General features: G+C 42.5%; 1 protein-coding gene across 1 annotated transcript; it reads left to right on the top strand.

Moving 5' to 3' along the window:
• The first annotated feature begins 3,517 nt into the window (after window positions 1-3,517).
• On the top strand, window positions 3,518-16,855 carry LOC136425638 (uncharacterized). Its single transcript, XM_066414564.1, has 4 exons — window positions 3,518-3,662; window positions 6,265-6,767; window positions 9,223-9,390; window positions 15,558-16,855. The coding sequence occupies exons 2-4, from the start codon at window positions 6,317-6,319 to the stop codon at window positions 15,725-15,727; spliced, it is 789 nt and encodes a 262-aa protein (XP_066270661.1). The 5' UTR covers window positions 3,518-3,662; window positions 6,265-6,316; the 3' UTR covers window positions 15,728-16,855.
• The last annotated feature ends 2,749 nt before the right edge of the window (window positions 16,856-19,604 follow it).

The raw sequence follows: 19,604 nt of genomic DNA, 5'->3' as shown, positions 1-19,604 counted from the left end.
GAGATCTCAACACGCCTGGTATAAATTGGGATACCAGCGTAACAGATAACACTAAGAACCACACTGGGCAGGCAGAGAAGCTACTGCATTTAATGGATAACCATGGGCTATTCCAAACAGTTCAAGAACTAACTAGAAATGGTAATCTCTTAGACCTCGTTTTAGTTAATAACCCCAACATTATTGACAAAACCACAGTAGTTCCTGGAATAAGTGACCACGACATGGTCCTGGTGGACGTTAACCTGGCACCCAAACAGAACAGGAAACCAAAGAGAAAAGTGTACATTCGTACGAAAGCTGATGAACCGGCTATCAAGGAAGATCTTACAGACTATGCAGAGAACTTTGACAAAAAATGCAAGGACATGTCTGTGACACAGAAGTGGACAGACTTCAAAGACAAAATGAAACACACAATGAATAAGCATGTACCTAGTAAAATAACATCAAGCAGATTTAACCTACCCTGGTTCAACAGAAACTTAAGAAGGCATTGTCGCAAGAAGCAACGCCTTTACAACAAAGCTAAGAGAACAGGACAGGAAGAAGACTGGAACAAATACAAGAGAGTTAAAAAGGGGGTCCAAAAGAGTATAAAAGTAGCACACTCAAAATATGTGGCAGCCATACTGGGGGAAGCTATAACTGACAAACCCAAAACATTCTGGTCGTACATAAAAGGATTAAGGAGAGACCTTGTCGGAGTAGCCCGTCTAAAGGTGGGAAATACCATTATCAGTGACAGCGAGAAAAAAGCAGAAGCACTCAGCTCACAGTTTAAAAGTGTATTCACAGAAGAAGACACCTCAGATATGCCGTCACTTGGACAGCCATGTACCCATCCCATGGAGCATATTGAAATTTCCACTGATGGTGTCGAAAAAATGCTTCATGGTCTCAATCCCTCTAAAGCATCCGGACCAGACCAAATACCACCTTGGTTCCTCAAAATGACGGCTAGTGAAATTGCACCTGTGTTGACCAATATCTTCCAACATTCCTTAGACACAGGAGAAATCCCCAAAGACTGGAGGGATGCAAACATATGCGCCATTTTTAAAAAGGGAGATAGAGCGGTCCCAAGTAACTACAGACCTGTTTCACTGACCTGTATATGCAGCAAATTGCTTGAACACATTATTCACAGCCATGTCATGAAGCACCTTGAGAGTCACAGAACATTGACGGATTATCAGCATGGATTCAGAGCCAAGCGATCCACAGAAACACAGCTGATACTAACAGCTCACGACATAGCTGGTGCACTGAACAATAAACGACAGGTGGATTTAGCAATACTCGACTTCACCAAAGCCTTTGACAAAGTCCCCCATAACAGACTTATTTCAAAACTGGAGTACTATGGAATTCAAGGTACTACACTGAATTGGCTGAAGGCTTTCCTGACCAACAGGGAGCAGACGGTAGTGGTAGAAGGAAAGGCCTCAGCCCCGGTTAGAGTAGCGTCCGGAGTTCCACAAGGAACCGTCCTGGGACCATTGCTCTTCCTTTTGTACATAAACGATTTGCCAGATCAGCTTGATTCAAATGTGAGGTTATTCGCCGATGACTGTCTGTTGTATGTAGAACTGTCCACACATAATGATTCACAACTTCTGCAAAAAGATCTGAACGCACTCGAGGAATGGCAAAGCAAGTGGCTCATGCAGTTTAATCCCGAAAAATGCTACGTTATGCACATAACAAGCAAAAGGACCTCACATGTAACTAGCTACCAGTTTTGTGGTAAGACTTAAGCAACAACAAAAAACACCCATACCTGGGTGTTACATTAACAACCGACCTAAAGTGGGGTGCCCATGTAAACAACATAACAAACAAGGCTAAACAGACGTTAGGAGTGATCAAACGTAATTTGTGGGTATGCCCATTGAAGGTAAAATCACTTGCGTACACATCACGTAAGACCAAACTTAGAATACGCAGCAACAGTATGGGATCCATATACTAAGAAAGACAAAGATAAATTGGAGAGGGTACAGAACCAAGCAGCCAGATTCTGCACAAACAACTACGTCAGGGGTGCTAGTGTCACCAAAATGAAAACAGATCTGCAGTGGATGTCACTCGAGGAGAGAAGGAAAATGTCCAGACTATGCATGATGTACAAAATGACTAATAAATTGGTGGACGTACCAACTAATAAGTATCTAATACCAGCTCAGAAAAGGACAAGAAATAGTCATGCCTTTAAGTATCAGACTTTTCAACGTAGGATTGATGTGTTTAAAAATTCGTATTTTCCTAGAACGATCGTAGAGTGGAACTCGTTACAACCAAGTACAGTGGAAGCATCCTCATTAGATAGCTTTAAACAATGCATACAGCTAGATATGCGAAGGTTAGACGTGACAGGTCGTTCGGTGTAATGTAACCAGCTGCTGCCGCGCCGCGTGCCTGCGAAGCTGGTGTGTTACGCCGAATGGCGGTTATACCGGCTATATAGATACAGATACAGATACAGGGATGCACGCTAAGGTGGTGCCGCGTTGGCGTAATTACATAATGGCAGGGTGTTTGCCTAGACCCCAGAGTTTGAATCCTTTGACACAGTCCATTGTCGTTGTGCCCCTGGGAAATGCACTTTACATGAATTTTCTCCCTTCACTTAGGTGAAAATGAGTACCTACCTTCGGTAAGGGACATCCGTCGGATAGGACGGTTAGGGCTGGAAGTGTCTGTTGAGCAATTACGCAAAGCCCCGTGTTATTTGATTGTTAGATATAAGGAAATATGACAGATAAATAGAAATGGTTCAGGTCCCTCGGTCTGGCGGCTTTGGATGCTGATGCAGTACAAAGTTCCATCGCTGGCGGGGGGGGGGGGCTCTGGCTCTGGTGAAGACGGGTGATCGAACGTGCAAAAGAGCACGTAGTAAGGGGGATGCTAATTCCATCAGGCGATAGTTACTACGCAACAGTTACGCCCCCCTAAAGAATTGAACTTTTCTTGCAAGAACAATTCTAACTACAATCAAACAACAGTATACAGGAAAGGCAAATAAACAAAAGTGCAATTATAATAGAATTCGAAATCTATCTGTACTTCAGAGACTGCTGGGTTTGAGGCCCTGTGTATAGTAAGTTGGATATGAATTTGGCGTTCTGGAAAGTAAATCGGTTGAACGATTCTTGCAGGAAGACTGTTTTTGTAAAATGTTAAAATGCATAAAGCTCGGAGAAAAATAAACCGAGTTTATTTCATATACCATTTACGGAAGGTTCATTGAAGTCATAGATGGTGCCAAATGATAACATTTTGTCTTATGACAAAGACAGCTATACTATAACTCATTCTCTGGTTAGAATTTTGTTTTTTCTCCTCTTTTAACCTGCTCTGACAGGAGCATCTGCCCCGGTCAGTAGACGTGCCATTTGTCTGTTGCATATTTCATGTCATTCCCCTGCTGAATATTTAATGAGATACGATGATGGCAGCGTTACGCCTGCTAAGTTGACCATTAAGTCACTCTAAAGCCAAATAACATCTTATTCCCAAGGGGCGCAGTAGGATATCTGCTTTTCCCAAAGAGCTGCCAGAGACGAAGGTGTTAGAGGCTTTTCTAGGTCGTAAGGCGTGAGACGAGAAGTATCCGTTAGTGTACATTCTGTAAGGACCAGATCTCGTTTTAACACAAGGTAAGTCTGTTCTTCTTCATTCTTTGCGTATCTTACCTGTTCTATCTGCATCATTACCTTCAGTGACCTGGGTTCAGATTTCGTTTCAAATGCCTCACACGAGTTGAGACATCAATTATGTGTGTTCTCCGTTGTCGAACGAACGGGGTTTTTTTCACGTCTGTGGACTGCCCTCTATACAATTTAGCTGAAAGAATGAAGACAGATCTTATTGATATACAAGTTATTTTTTAAGAAAATGTGCAAAATCAACCAGTCCACGAGTGATGCAGTTTTACATCACAAATAGTGTCCATTTCCCCCCTTCTCTTGCTGCCTCGGGCGTTCATCACCCAGCATGCACGTTTGAATGCTGCATGCCACTTGTTGTATGCACGTTTAAATCTAAACAGTCTTGAATGAACAAGAAGCGTGTGTTTATAAGCATCATCTCGATTCATTTGACATACGTCATAATAGAGCCCAAAAGGAAAAAAACTAGTTCCTATTCTCTGCAATAACTGTGTGACATTATTACGAGAACGTTGCCGTGGCGATCTATCTGTTCTCGTGATTGATACGTATACGATTCTGAATAAAGAGCTTTACGATATCTTTAGACAGCAAAACAGAAAAGTACCAGTGTAATCGAAACGAGAGTTCGAAGATCTCATGCCCTCGTGAGATATTAAGAGTTTCTCGTATGTCTTGTTTAACTGCAGTTCATTGATTATGCAAATAAGGTTTTGGTCAACAACACATGTGTCCATGATCACTCAGCTGTTAAGCTGACAAAAGGTTCTTGTGCATAGAAAAAACAAACTTCCTGTCACTCCACCGTGAACGTGACTAACATATTGAAAATATATAAATGAAAATACAGACAGACCAAAAAACAATACGTACTTGAAAGAGTAGCCTCGTCCATAGACCCCAAGAGATGGAATGTCTGCCCGCTGTCAGATAAGATTGCTAAATGACTAACTCTGCCAAGCACCAACTCTACTTTCTGTCCCTCCCGCAACTCTGACTTGCTCCCCTTCACTTTCTGTCACTCTGTGGTGAGACGTGCCAATACGAGGTCGTATATGGCAAATAAAAATAACTGAAGAAAAACAGATAGACAGACAGACGGGCAGACAGACAGACAGACAGACAGACAGGCAGACAGATAAAAGGACAGATAAGGGACAGACAAAAGGACAGACAAAGGCCAGACTCACCGAAAACAATACCTCCGTACATGTTAGTGACACTGCCTCCGTACTCCGAACATTAGGATGTTGTCGAAATACTTACTTTTCTCCTTTTCTGCGCCTTAAGTTACAAATGGGACCGATCACACCCTGCATGGGCTCGGACACTTCCTTAGATCTTTCCCAACTCTCCTTCAATTTTCTTATAGAGTAACATGTAATTGTTACAGTTCAGGCGGCGTTGTCACTGAACAGTGAACACGTTCCAGACACGTTCATAGCAATATCAGCTCAGACCAGTTGAAGTAAAGCATGAAATAGTTCACATCACGTTTTACTTACTTGTGACAAACAGGGGAATTCTATTTGATGAATGTTCATATAAAGGCTTGCTAAATCGTTGAATTATCAACTAACTTTGCATGAAATATCATTTACTACCTTGTATTTCCAATGGCAAAGGGTCATACTAATCACGGTTACATGATGGAACCTCGATAAACTGCCATTCCATCAGTGATAGCAGGTATCAACGAAATATTACTAACGGCATTGTTTTGATAAACAATATTTAAATGTAGTCATAAATTGGCATCTAAATAACCATAAGTTTAGTGATATACATGTATGCAAATACCTTTCTGATATAAACTGTTGAGCAGGCAAAAAGTGGCAATACGTATATATAACAAGACGTACCTAGAATCAATTTTCCCCGATTCGTATTATTATCATCAATAAAAAAGGATTTACACATTTTCCCACAACTGTTGAATAATACATGCAGGCTTATTAGCTACACGGGGGTGTCCCTGTGGTGTAGTGGCCTGTGCCTTTGTCTCTCACCACATCTGGTTCCGATTACTTGGATCAGAAGGTTTGGGGTTCAAGCCCCAGGTAGGACATCTCTGGACAAGAGGCGCATTGAGTCATACCAAAGACTGTATAAAAATGGTACATACTTGTGAAACAGTATGGAAGTTAAACACACTTCACTGCAAGTGGACTACAGTGTGGCCCAAGGCTATGAAACGGAGATGGGCACCGCCCTATACATCAATAATGGCGTGGGAGGATTTTAACTATTAGCTACACAACCAGGCAGATCCCATTTACGTTTGAAAAACCAGGCGGCCGAGCCATCATGGCTTCCCAGAGCTCCGTTAAGCCCGCATCCTTGCCACGCCAACATCCGCCAGGAGCAGTAGAGGTCGTTATGTGCTGAGGAAGGTACAGGTGGCTGAAGGTTACCGAAGCAGATAGAACTCCTTTGGTTGCGTAGCGAGAAACCATGTATGATTTATTTTCCAACCTGATGAAACTTTCCTCAAACTACATGTATTACTAAGATAAACTTCATGGTAAATTTTATTCCACCCTCTCGTTTGTAAAACAACGATTCAAACAATTGACTTCATCCTTTCTAGTTCGTCACTTGAAATATTGAAGACGAGTTCCAAAATCCCATCTCCGGACGGCATGGACGTCCGCCATCTTGTGGGCGTGGTCCTGGTGTGTCTAGGCCTGGCGTTCTTCCTCATCGGGGTCATCACTCCCGTGTGGGTGTCCCATCAGCCGGGGATCTGGCCGCCGTGCCACGGGAACACCACGGAGGTGTCCATGGGCACAAAGGGGCTGTGGGAGGAATGTTCCAGGGGAAAGAGACAACTCCGATGTACTGATGAAAAGGGACAACCGGACAGTTTGACTGGAACAGAACGACCAAATAGTTTGAATGGAACGGGACAACCCAGCACTTCTAACGGGACGGGACAACCCAGCACTTCTAACGGGACGGGACAACCCAACACTTCTAACGGGACGGGACAACCCAGCACTTCTAACGGGACGGGACAACCCAGCACTTCTAACGGGACGGGACAACCCCGATGTTCTCATGGAATGGGACAGCCCATATGGACATATATAGGCAAGTGTGGTTGCTTCCCTTGACGATGTCGGTGTATTGTGTTAACGATCAATAATAGAACTGCCCCGAGAGATAGTCACAATATGAAATCACTTCACTGTGGGGTTTTTACACAACAACTAGATATCATATGACTTTAGTACTACTACCATGAGCCTTGCCTTTAACGTTATTCCATTCGAACAGTCCTTAGAGCTAATTTATCAGAAAATTAATTCCTGAAATAAATCGTGGCCGTATGAGTACCGTATTAACATTTTTTGTCTGAGTTAGGTTAAGTTTGCGGCTGAAGAAGTATTTTTTCGGTTCGATAACCAGGCCGCACAACGTTAAAAGTTAAAAGAAACTTCTTTCCCGTAAAGTTTACCTTACCCCCAAAATATGTCAATACACAATTTTCAACTCATAGGACTTGAATATACGCACAAGTCTGAATTCTCCTAATGCTTAGGTTCCGATTGGAAAAAGGGGCCCCTCCGGATATTTCACGAGCTGTTTTTTGGGCCTTTCGGGTGTGACCCCTACGTGGGCGCGACCCCGAATCATTTTAACCAGGGGTTGAAATTATCGCGGGACCCAATAACAAATAGACCGGGACTATACCCCCGACACCCCGATTGGGACCGTATAATGCGCCAAATTGCGAGAGGCATGTACAAAGTGGTGCAAATTGGAAAATTTAGAAAGATTCGCATTTGGCAAAACGGCGCAATCACGGCACATTTCTTTGTGATGATCTTTATCATTGTCCAATTGTTTTTAATTCAGTGGCAACGATGTGATCTCCAACAAAGTTATCTTGTATCTGGTTTGAAGCCGAAACTAAGAATGTGACATTGCGGGTGCGGCCATTTTGTTTGTGAAAATCACGTATTTTACCCGTGAGTCGCACATCAGGGAACATTGCCGGTAATTCGCAAAGTTGGCGCAATGGCGCAAGATGTTTTCAGATTGACAATCTTGGCACTTTGGAAATGATAGAAAGAGACCGCGATTTAACATTTTTAAAAATATAGTTTCTACTACTTTTCTTTAAACGTTAAATCGAGGTCACTTTCTATCACTTCCAAAGTGCCAAAATTGACAATCTGAAAGCATCTTTTGGAAGCTGACACCTTCCAGCATCTCACTGGCGAGTTTGTTTTTCCAGATTTAGTCACTAAAGCAAACTAGGAAGCAATTTGTCGGGTCATGGCTGATTCGAATCTGAGTTTCAAAGCGATCGATTTGTCGGGGTGGTTAAAGCGCTCCATATTTTCAAGGCAATGCATTTAACGTTATATATGATCCATTGGCACTCTATTTTCTGCATGTGTATATTGTGTGCTTATCTTGTACACTGTATATATACACGTACATATCTACATTTACATAGCAACTTCCAGGTTTAACACTCAAATACCCGAACCTATTTTTGCGACTAAAATGACTGAGCGGGGTCAAAAATGACCCCAAAATGTTTTGTTCAGTAAAACCTCCATTTTCACTTTTTTCCCTGATTGTTATCCATACATTGCTTCATCAATGTAAGAGGAATGTTTTGACATCTTTAGATATGAATAATTCCCGTTCATTATCATAATTTATGCCAAAAGATCAGAAGGACCACGTCTTGAACTATTCCTATCTAGACCGAGAGGGAATTTTCAGGCCCGGGCCAAATTTCATGTTGCTTAACTAATGAACGGCTTATGCGAGAGCCACCAAACTTGGTGGCTTTTCATAAAATTTCATTAACAAAACTTTCAAAGTGATAAAGTAAGTTCATCGTTTTTCGTGTTGCCATGGCAACGGGTTTTTGGCAGGCATATTTGACAAAATCTGCTAATTTCAGTTCAAACAATGACGTTTCGAGGCTTTGTTGGCACGCCAAATGTATTTTCCTACATTGTTATCATCTTATGTAATCCAATGTAACTTTTATGATTCAACATTGATATTCTATGCTGCTTTGATGACGTCATCCGTCAAAATCCAAGATGGCGGATAGAATCACGAAAATTACGTCATAATGAGGTCATAATACGTCATTATGACATGCAATTTGTTATGTGCATCATCCCCTGAAAATTTGGTGGTCATACGATAAATAGTTCAGGAGTTACAGGGGGCAGGTCTCAAAAACAGCACATTATTTTTGCTGGGGTCAAAAATGACCCCAGCGGACTCAACACAGACTTTCCTATATAACGTCAAGAGTACTGTGCCCATCTCCCTAGAAAATTAGGAGAGGTTAGAAAAGATGTCTACTGACAAAGTCACGGAAGGAATTTTTTCAGATCAAACATGTGCAAATAGTACGTCAAAATCAACGCCCGAGGTAAAAATTGACCCCACTCGGGTGTTTGAGGGTTAACCGCTCAGTGTGGCGAGCAGTACTTACGTCAGAATTACGTGAAGGAAAGGTAGAAGTACCTGTATGTTAATGAGACTGACGCCATGTCCTCTCTAACAGGCCTGGATAACCAGACAACCACGTTCCACGTCGCTCGGTTCTCTGTGATGCTGGGTCTGATGCTGCTCCTGCCGGGCGCCTTCCTGGCCGTCACCACAGCCTGCAGGGGCGAACTGGACTCTGAGCTGGATGGGCTGGAGATATTCACAACGCTAATTATTCTTGGAGGTGAGATTCACTGTTCTGTTATTTTGTTTATCTTTGCGGAAGGGACATTTATTTTAACGTTTTCTATCTTCGCCTTCCGTTGCAAACAAATAGGGTCAACGTCTCAACGACCAGGACCAGACAGCTGGAAAAGTGCTGCAGTGTTCGATTACACTCCAATGACAGAGCTGTTGGGGATGGTCACCACATCAATGTGTTTGAGTAAGAATAAACGGAAGTAGTTTGTTAGGCTAAACCATGCGAAAGTGAACATGGATTTGCTTGCAAATGTTACTTTTTTTTGTTCGTTCACTCTTCTTATTCTTCTTTATTCCTCCCTTAGCAGAGCATAGCTTCATCAACCTTAAAACATAACAGTACTGATACCTCTTTAAAGGACAAAAACATATATACAACTCTTACTATATATGACATATGTCACATCGATATGTCAAAGCCTGTGGCACTCGTTGTCCTACTGTAGTGTTCAATTTCATTTCTGTCTCTCCTCCCCTCATCGGGTATAATTTTTTCAACGGCTTGTTAGTTGTAATAAAACATTATCACATAATCATCAGTCTTATTTCCTTTCACAATTTTCTGGCATACATTCTCTAGTGTCCCGACTCTTATTTCCAGGTATAGGTAAAGTCTCAGTTCCTCTCAGCTTCTGTGTTTTACGCTTTCAATGTCTATAAGTTCTTTGTTCTTGGCGCGTGTGTTGCAGGCTGTTGTTATCATTTTTTTCATTCATTCATTCATTCATTCACTTCTTCTTCTTCTTTATTCCTCCCGTAGGAGAGCATAGTTTCATCTCACTTAAGTTAAAATATAACAGTATTGGTACATCTTCAAAGGATAAAACATATTTACAAATCTCGCGGTATATGACATGCATCACATTGGTATGTCAAAGCTTGTGTTACTTGTTGTTCTTCTGTAGTGCTCGATTCACTTCTGTCTCTCCTTCCATTATCGAGTATAATTTTTCAACGGCTTTTAAGTTGTCGTCACACATAACCACATGGTCATCAGCCCTATTTCCTTTCACAGTTTCCACATTGTGACCCTTACATACATTCTCTGGTGTCCTTTCCTGACTCTAATTTCCAGGTACATGTATAGATAAAGTCTCGGTTCGTCTCAGTTCCTGTGTTTTACTCTATCAATGTCTGTAAGTTCTTTGTTCTTTGCGCGTGTGTTGCAGGCTGTTATTACGTTTCCATCTCGTGTGCTTCAGTGTCATTATTGATAACGGTTTAATGGTTTGTGCTGCTGTTGTCATAAACTCTTCCCACTGTTCCTCTGACACCTCTTCCTCTACTCTAGCCCCCAGCAACACTTCAACAAGCCTCTCATTTTGCTGTTGATATATATTTGCAGCCACGTTTGTTCCCAGATAGTCTGTGATGTTGTCCATACGTGCATCTCTTGTGGAATTGAAGGTTGGACACTGTGTGATGAGGTGTCCTACTACATCCTGTGTTGTCATTCCGCATGTGGGGCATGTTCTGGGTGCTTGCTCTGTTGGAGCTGTACTCATGTATATGACCCTTTGCAGGTTCTCTCTATGTGTAAGCTTCTTCTTTGCCAGGTGCCATAGTTTGTGGGGTCTCCTGTTTGTCTCATGTGTCTTGTAGAATCTGGGGCATGTTGTGTGGTCGTTTACCCTCTCTCTCCATCTCTCTTCTTCTGTTTCTGCTATCACTGTCCTTACTATGGTCTTCCACTGGTCTTTGTTAGGGAATTCCGTTGTGACCCAGTACTGTTCTAGGTAGACTTGGAGCCCATATTGTTCTGCAATCTTGAAGCAGTCTACCACAAATCCTTCTGTCGTCCGTTTGCTTACTTTGAGTTTAACACATGTGAGTACAGGCTGTTTAGGAAGATCTTCTTTACCAAGCACGTGTGGTGTAGTGTTGTCAGTCTCCCAAACAGCAGTAGCTTGTGTTTGTCCAGTGTTGCTCTGAGCGGCATCATTCCAAGGGCTGCAAGGCTCGCATTTGTCTCGGTTTGGAAGTTCATTCCCTGCATACGCTTTGCACTTGCCCTATGCACCCTCTCTAGCTTCTGCATTTCTGTGGAAGTTGGGAACCATAGCTCACATCCATGCAGCATGCTGGGTAATACGAGCGTGTGGTAGAGCTTTTTGGTGGTGACAGGGTTCAGCCTCCTACCCTCAAAACCAGTGGCTAATGTTGCACTTGTCTTCCCCTTTCCTTTCTGACAAGCCTTTTCTGTTGCACTGGCTGATCGCAGGCCGGCTTCGTGTATCACCCCTACATGTGTTACTTGGGAGACTTCTGGGATAGTACTTGCTCCCATTCTCCATCCCGTGTTTGGCTCTATTGAGGGGTTTTTCTTCTTTCTCTCCCTAAAAACTACGCACTTGCTCTTTTCCGGAGCAAACTGGAAACGCCATCTCCTTCCATAGTTCTCCATCTTGTTGATCATGGTTTGCAGACCGTTTCTTGAGCTGGCCAGGAGGCAGATATCATCCGCCAGGGCTGGAGTGCTGCAGCTGATCCCTCCCACTGAGACTCCACACTTCAGTTTCTGTAGCTCTTCATGCACGTCGTTTGTAGCTAGTAGGTAGCACATCAAGGACAGGACGCCTCCTTGGTTCACGCCCCTTGTGGTTGTGAATTCTACTGAGAACCCTCCATTCAACAGTACTCTGTATCTGTTTCCAGTGTGCATTTCCCTGAGTAGCCTCCACATTTTCCCATTTGTTCCTTCTTTGTCAATTTTGTACAGCATCCCTTCAATCCACACTGCATCGTACGTTTTTCTCGTGTCTAGAAAGCACCCATACACCTCGCTGCCTCTCTCTATGTAGTGCTTTAAGGTTTCCTAGACAGTTAAGGCTACAGTTATGTTACTGCAACCCTTTTGACTCTGCAACTCATGTGGCACACCTCTTGCTTTTAGCCATGGCCTCCACCTCTCGTACAGGACTTTTACCCACACCTTGGATATGCAGGACAGCAGGGTAACCCCTCTGTGGGCATCAAAGTCCGGCTTGTCTGTTTTCCCCTGTTTTAAGAGAGGGATTTTTCACACCTTTTTAAACGCTTCGGGGATGAACTCCTCATCCTTCACACTATTGAAGAGGTTTGTCAGCTTCATCCACAGAGGCTCCCCTCCATACTTTATATGTTCATATGTTAGTCCGTCTAAGCCACCACTCTTGCCGTTCTTCAGCTTCTTACACACTGCTGCTACCTCTGCCATAGTGAAGGGTTCTTCATGTAAGCCCTCAGTGTTCTTGAGACTCTCTCTCACCATTCTTCTCACTTCTGCTTCTGTAGCTGTTTTGTTCTCCTCTTCAAAGAGTTCACACTCCTCTTCCTGCTCGTTACCAAGTTCTTCGAAGCGTTTAGCCCATGCTTCTCTTACTTCCTGTGCATCTGTGATAAGTTGGTCACCCTTTCTCACCGCCTGAGGTCTGTCCCTCTTGCCTTTCCTCTGCCTTATTTTTGTCCAGAAGGCTCTCTCGTCACTAACTGCTAGCTCAGCCAGTTCTTGATTATCTTTCTCTTCTTGGATTTGTTTGGCTTTTCTGAGTTCATCTCTAAAGTTGTTTTTGTTCTTCTTGCTCTCTGAGCAGCCTCTGCGACTTCTGGGCTCCAGTATGGTTTCTGATGCTTCTTTGGTTTTGGCTTGTAAGTTGTAATATCATCACATAACCATCAGTCTTATTTCCTTTCACAATTTTCTGGCATACATTCTCTAGTGTCCTGACTCTTATTTCCAGGTATACGTAAAGTCTCAGTTCCTCTCAGCTTCTGTGTTTTACGCTTTCAATGTCTATAAGTTCTTTGTTCTTGGCGCGTATGTTGCAGGCTGTTGTTATCATTTTTTCATTCATTCATTCATTCATTCATTCACTCATTTCTTGTACTTTATTCCTCCCTTGGGAGAGCGATGCATAGTTGAAGTATTTACAAAGGGGATGTCATGACACTTAACATGTGGTACATAGCGATCCTGTTTTATAAAATAAATTATATTCTTATATTGTTGTTATTCCGTACTCATATTTACAATCTCTCAGAGGCCAGGTGAACGAACCTGCCAGGGGTATCTCATGCCCCACACGTCTAGTCTACTGATGACCATTGGGACATTAACAAAAACATTCGATCAGACCTTTCATATCATATCTATAAAAAAACTGTTTCTGTGTATTGTACAGATAACTCTCAGAGTTCTTTAAAGTTCTTTAGTGTTTCACTTTCAAAGTTCATTCATTTGTCTCTGCATCATTCTCTACAACTCCTTGTGAATCCACACAACTCAGTTCTCCACAGCTCGCGTGTTTAACTTGCAGCCTAGCTTCTGCCAAGACTGTGTTGTAGCCTTTCTTGGGGGTGGTTAAAGTCCAGCTCTTTTCAGCTCTTTCTTCTTCTCCCGTATGTGCTTACATACTATGTATGTACTCAGCTCTCGTGTGCCCTATTCTCCTTCCCCCGTGCTGCAGTTTTGCCTCTCTTTCCAGGTGGCGTGCTTAAATGCCATGGCTGTCAGAGGGCGGAGAAATCTGGCCGTCGTTGTGATGAAGGCGCTCCACACAGCTGGTTCTACAACTTCTTCCACTATCTCGGCACCCAGCATGACCTCTGTGAATCTCTCGTCTGGTTGTTCGTGTACTTTTACCATGACTCTTACTCCCAGAATGTTTGCTATTTCTTCTGCCAGGGTTTGTCGTAAGTGGTTAAAAGTGGAACATCTGGTGACTAGATGACCGACCAAGTCTTCTGTAAGGTCATGGCAGGTTGGACATGTTTTTACGGTGTGTCTGGTTGGGATGGTACTGAGAAGTATGAGGTTCTTAAGGTCTCTCTGGTACTCTGGCTGTTGTCTTGCTAGTGTCCATAACTTGTGGGGTTTGTTGTTTGCCTGGTGGACTCTGTAGAACCTGTGGCAGTTGGTTTCGGACGCTGTGCTTGCCCTCCACCTCTCACTCTCTTGTGTCTGTATTGTCGTCTTCACTAGATGTTTTCATGCATTTACTGTAGGGAAGTCTGTTGTCAACCAGTATCATTCCAGCCACTCCACCAGGCCATATTCCTTAGCAACTTCAAAACCCTCGTTCACAAATCCTCTTGTCTTACTGCCTGGTTTTGCTAGGATGTAGGAGTACAGCCTGAGGAGGAACACTCTCTTAGCAAGTACAGTGTTTTGCAGACTGACAAGCTTTCCGAAAAGGCAGAGTTTACACTTGTCCAGAATTGACTTAAGACTTGTAATTCATATTGCACTTAGACACGCTGTCGTCTCTGTCTGAAAGTGCATGCCTTGCATGATTTTTTGCTCCCCCTCTGTGCACTCTCTCTAGTTTGAGTAGATCACAGTTTGAAGGGTCCCAAAACTCGCACCCATGCAGCATGCTGGGAATGACCAATGTGTTGTACAGGGTCTTGTAGATTAAAGGGTTGGGATGTTGTCCTTCAGAGCCTGTTGTCAAAATCGCACTAATCTTTCCCTTCCCTTTAGATAACATGTGGGCAGAGTATTCACTCATTCACTCATTCATTCATTCGACAGAAAACCTTTCCTCTGACACCAACCAGAAACATCCTCACTATTCTTTTCCTACTTTTGTACAAAAACCTAAAGACCCACATCATTGTGTACGGTCAAAATGTAGCATTTACTTTACAACGTATTTTCCCAAGATAAAAGAAGACTCAATTATGATAGATGCCTGCTCCAGACGATGAATCAGGAATAAGCTCAGGACAGATGCAGCGTCATGACCTTTATCTAGTTTGTCTTGCCTAAATGCTGTTATTGGTTTTGCAGCGCTACAGAAATTGGTAGCGTGAATGAATAATTTAGCGCGGAGACGGTCCCGACTTAAAAGATGATAATGCAGACGGCTAACGCTGACAATTTCTCTTAGCGAAATAGCACCACAAATTTTCAGCCGTCTTGATCGATGGAGTTGAGAGGAGAGCAATGCCAGACCAGGCTTACCTTGTTCAATATCAGGATCATAAGTTGCGATTCATAAATAAAGAATACAGTCAAAATGATTATCTACATGCACTTTTCCATCATTATTTTGAAAGCAAAGAGACAACTTTGCAAACGTGAAGCATTCAAATAATTTGTACTATTCTAATTTTTGGCTTTATGTTGTTGCCTGCTTTGGAAACATGTTTCCTTCTCCTGACTCGCAGGTGCCTTTGGTGGAGTCGGCGCCCTCTGTTACACGTGCGACTACATCACGACCCACGCCAGCACACCGCTCGGCCTGTCCTTCTACCTGACATGGATACAGACCATCTTCACTGTCCCGGGGGGCGTCCTTATCTGGCAAAAGTCCACCGACGATCTAGTGTCTGTGTAAGACTGCACAACATCTCCACAACAGACTAGGGAATGTACATTTTCATCCAGTTTTATATGTATGAATCTTTAAGAGACCTGGATAATATAAATTTTAATGAATCGCATGTCTCTATCGCACCAAACAGTACATGTTTTATAACATTCATAACCAACGTATCATAATGGAGTTGTACGGCAAGATTATTGAACATTATATATTAGATATGTCAATGTCATTTTATGAAGGTATGAAAGCGTAACACCTCTATAAAGTTACTAAATGCAGTTATTTCTCAGAAAGACTTGTGTAAGGAAGAAGAAAATCATTCTGAATTGTTAGTTATGTCGAATTGATCTATTGGGTCGATTTGCAATGCAACAAGAAATACGCTAAGAGACGATACGGAGGTTCAATACTCTACTTGCGCATGCGCAAGGTCAAGTGTGCAGGCCCCTAACTCGTTAACAGTTATTGTTATTGACCATTTGTCACCCAGCCTACTTTTTGTTATGCCCCTTATACGGTAACTATGGTTTATCATTGTTAAATCTCAATACTCTCTATTAATTGTTATCAGTTACTATGTAACATCATATCCTCAAACCACAGCTACATGTAAACCTACCCCGTTATAGCTCTTCGCACTAATCGTTTACACCCAGGTTACTGCCAAGACTCCACTGTTATTATTTATATTCTTTTCACCTGCCTCCACCCCCCCCCCCCCCCCCATACAACTATGGTTAAATAAGTAATCCACTTGCCACCCAGCTGACACTGTTTATCATACAGCCCTGGAGTTGTGTATTGTTATTTATATCAATTTCGTTTGTTTTTAGTATATAAATTCCATTGTTTCCTGTTTCAGCTAGGTATACTAATGTTAGCTAAGGTTTACCATTTATCTGCTATCATTTTATCTATATTTTATTTTTACTGCTTATAATATTACTTCTATGAACTTCTTTGGTTTCCATGCACCAGCTACTGTTACTTTAATTTATTACTCTTCGATACTCTCGAATAGATTTTGTATATTGGTTAACTATGATATCTCAATCTGCGTTAAGTATGTACTTTTAGCACTCGGCGCTGCCGATGTGCCACCGCTTCAAAGGTGAATAAAGTTCAAAGTCAAAGTTCAAAGTTGTGTGGATCATGCGTTATAGATGTCTCCGTCGAAAGGTTTGCATAACAATGTTGCACGTGTTTTTTTTTGTCCCACGAGCCTTCACATTTGACCTTGCGCATCCGTACGTAGAATAGTGTACCTTCCTTTTCACTATGTCTGGCGTCATACGATACAATGTTTGGTCTGAAGCCTCCGAATCTATATTAGAAACTGTCAGCTTTTATACATTGTAAATAGATGCATGAAATATCAGACTTCGGAATGTTATGAATTACGATAACATAATCAGTCATCTTTGTCTCATGTAAAGCGTAATATTTTTCAAGTAGCTAGTAGTGCACTGCTGCTTGTCTACGGCGCACGTTTTCAGCCAAACACATTGGGTCACCAGTACTAGTGTGTTGGGTCATATATACAATAGCAACAATACAATATAATCTTTATTGACAAAACAAAGTACAGCGACTTTCGTAAGGTTTTCTACAACTATACATACAAACAAACAAGTGGATAAAATGAGTCAATCTACTTTGAAGTATATAATTAAATCAATATGTTGAGCTTGACGTATCACTTATACTATTTATAAAGTCTAGACATTCTTTGATATATTCACCTATTTGTGCACAGTAAGGCTCATCGCCTTCCAAAATGTGAGTGAATTTATCTATAGGATGAAATGTATCAAGTTCTGTTGAGAAAGCGGAAAGAAAGTTGATCTTTGATAACTTCAGAGATTTAATGCCTACCCCCCCCCCCCCCAACACGTGACTGTCGACTTTACGTCCCCATCTGAAAGGACGAATGCAATCCATATCCACCATTCCGAGCGGGGCAATTCAGTCTAATTTTTCTTCAAAACGGGACAATGCAGTCCTGGCATGTTCAAAAATTGCTATTACATTCTCGCCAACGAATTGCAACTCACAGGAGGAAATAATATATGGAATGAATCTACTTGCATGTACTTGCATTGCATATTGGTCTCACTCTATAGCCACCTGGCGATACAGGTTTGAAGTGCAACACTTTAAGATGCAACAATGTTGAACAACCTTGAACTTAGATTTCTAGAATTTCTAGAACAAGCCAAGATGTAGCGAAAGGGTGCTTACATCTCTCCAACTTTGCATTTCGGCATCTAGCATAGCGGTAGGGTTAGTACGAGGCGCATCAGTACTGTAGGGCCGTTTTGTGGTCTCGTTACCTGGACAAATTTACTACTCTGGTTGTCTTAGCTTTTTGTTCTAATCAGATATCATCGGTGCACAGTCTAACGTTGAGTGATATATTATGTTGTATAGCCCTTGTCACGACATGTACAGAAATTTCGGCCAATGGCACTTCTACACTAGCCCCATCACTGCACGAAATGGCCACGTATCCTGACGGATCCGACGGATCCGGAATCGGGCCACATGGCGTTTCCGAGCGAATCCGGACAAATCCCAGTTCACTGATCGGATACCGAGCTGCCCGCAGATCCATCCAATTCCGACGCCGTATTCCTCCGGATCCGTGATGCGCCTCGGATACCCGAAGACATTTGCGCGGATCTCTCGTTTTTTTGTGGATATTTGGAATGTTCGGATTGTTTGTATGTCGGTAATTGCTTCGGATCCTGACAAAATAAATGCACACTGCACGGCATGATCTCAGATCCTGACGAATCCAGCAGATCCGGAATCTCACGTCATAGCAGACACGGAACGTTTCCGATTGGATCCGATGCACCTCAGATCCGACAATTCCGGCGCCGTATACGTCTGGATCCTTCATACGTTTCGGGTACAGATACAGAACGTTTCCGAGCAAATTCGGACAAATGCCAGGAACACCTCAGATCCAGCAATTCCGATGCCGTATACGTCTGGATCCGTGATACATTTCGGGGACAGATACAATATATACTCGGATCTTTCATTTTTTAATGTATTTGCCGATATGTTAGAAGTTCAGATTATTTGCAAGTCATGAGCTGTCTCGGATCCTGACGTATACGGAACACGGATTGATAACTTTAGATAGAACCTTAGATACAACGTGGAACAGGGGTAGCACTTTCGGCCGGTTTTTGGTCTAAAAATAGGCCCAAAAGTCCCCAAAATGAGGCATTTTTAAGTAATGTACACCAGATATGTGGTTGGAGTCCTGTACGGGCATGTTCAAGGCACCCTTGTACCGAATTTCAGGTCATTTGCTTGTAGTAACAGGAGCCCTAAATGTAATTTTTGCCTAAAAATGCCCCCAAAAAATCAATAGAAATGATTTTTTTTGGCCTGTTTGAACAAAAAAATTAAAAATCACCTGAGGGTATTTGCCATCTTTACCTTCATGCCAAATTTCAGGTTGGTTGGTTGAAAAATGGCGGAGTTGAATTGATTTGAAGATTTGCTGAGAAGGAGAAGTAGAACGTGAACAAAAATAATATGTTGAGCCCATACCTGTGGGCTCGACATAATGAATCCAGGGTGTTATTTACCAAAATGTCTAAAACTGAACAAACATTTGCCGGCTCATTCGCTTTTGACGCTCTTTTTTATTTGGTGCCTAGAGGAGGTCGGGTGAACTGCAGCCGACTCGCCACGTCAGGAAGACTGTTCAAGCGCAAATATTCGCAGACAAGACAAGCTCCATAGCCCAACTTACACAATCGCCAAACTGACGTATTCCACTATTCGGCCTAATGTCCGAATTGCTGTCGTGCACCTATGACCCGTTCGACTACTTTATACCTGAATTACTATTATCACATGGCCAGAT

The sequence above is a fragment of the Branchiostoma lanceolatum genome, chromosome 19 (assembly GCF_035083965.1).
Source record: "Branchiostoma lanceolatum isolate klBraLanc5 chromosome 19, klBraLanc5.hap2, whole genome shotgun sequence".
Taxonomy (NCBI): Eukaryota; Metazoa; Chordata; class Leptocardii; order Amphioxiformes; family Branchiostomatidae; genus Branchiostoma; species Branchiostoma lanceolatum.
This window is presented reverse-complemented; position numbering and strand designations above follow the sequence as displayed.

Coding starts and splice junctions, on each gene's coding strand:
- LOC136425638 (XM_066414564.1), top strand. CDS start 6,317: ATGGACGTCCGCCATCTTGTGGGCGTGGTCCTGGTGTGTCTAGGCCTG. Junction 6,768..9,222: donor GCCCATATGGACATATATAG/GCAAGTGTGGTT, acceptor CCTCTCTAACAG/GCCTGGATAACCAGACAACC. Junction 9,391..15,557: donor AACGCTAATTATTCTTGGAG/GTGAGATTCACT, acceptor CCTGACTCGCAG/GTGCCTTTGGTGGAGTCGGC.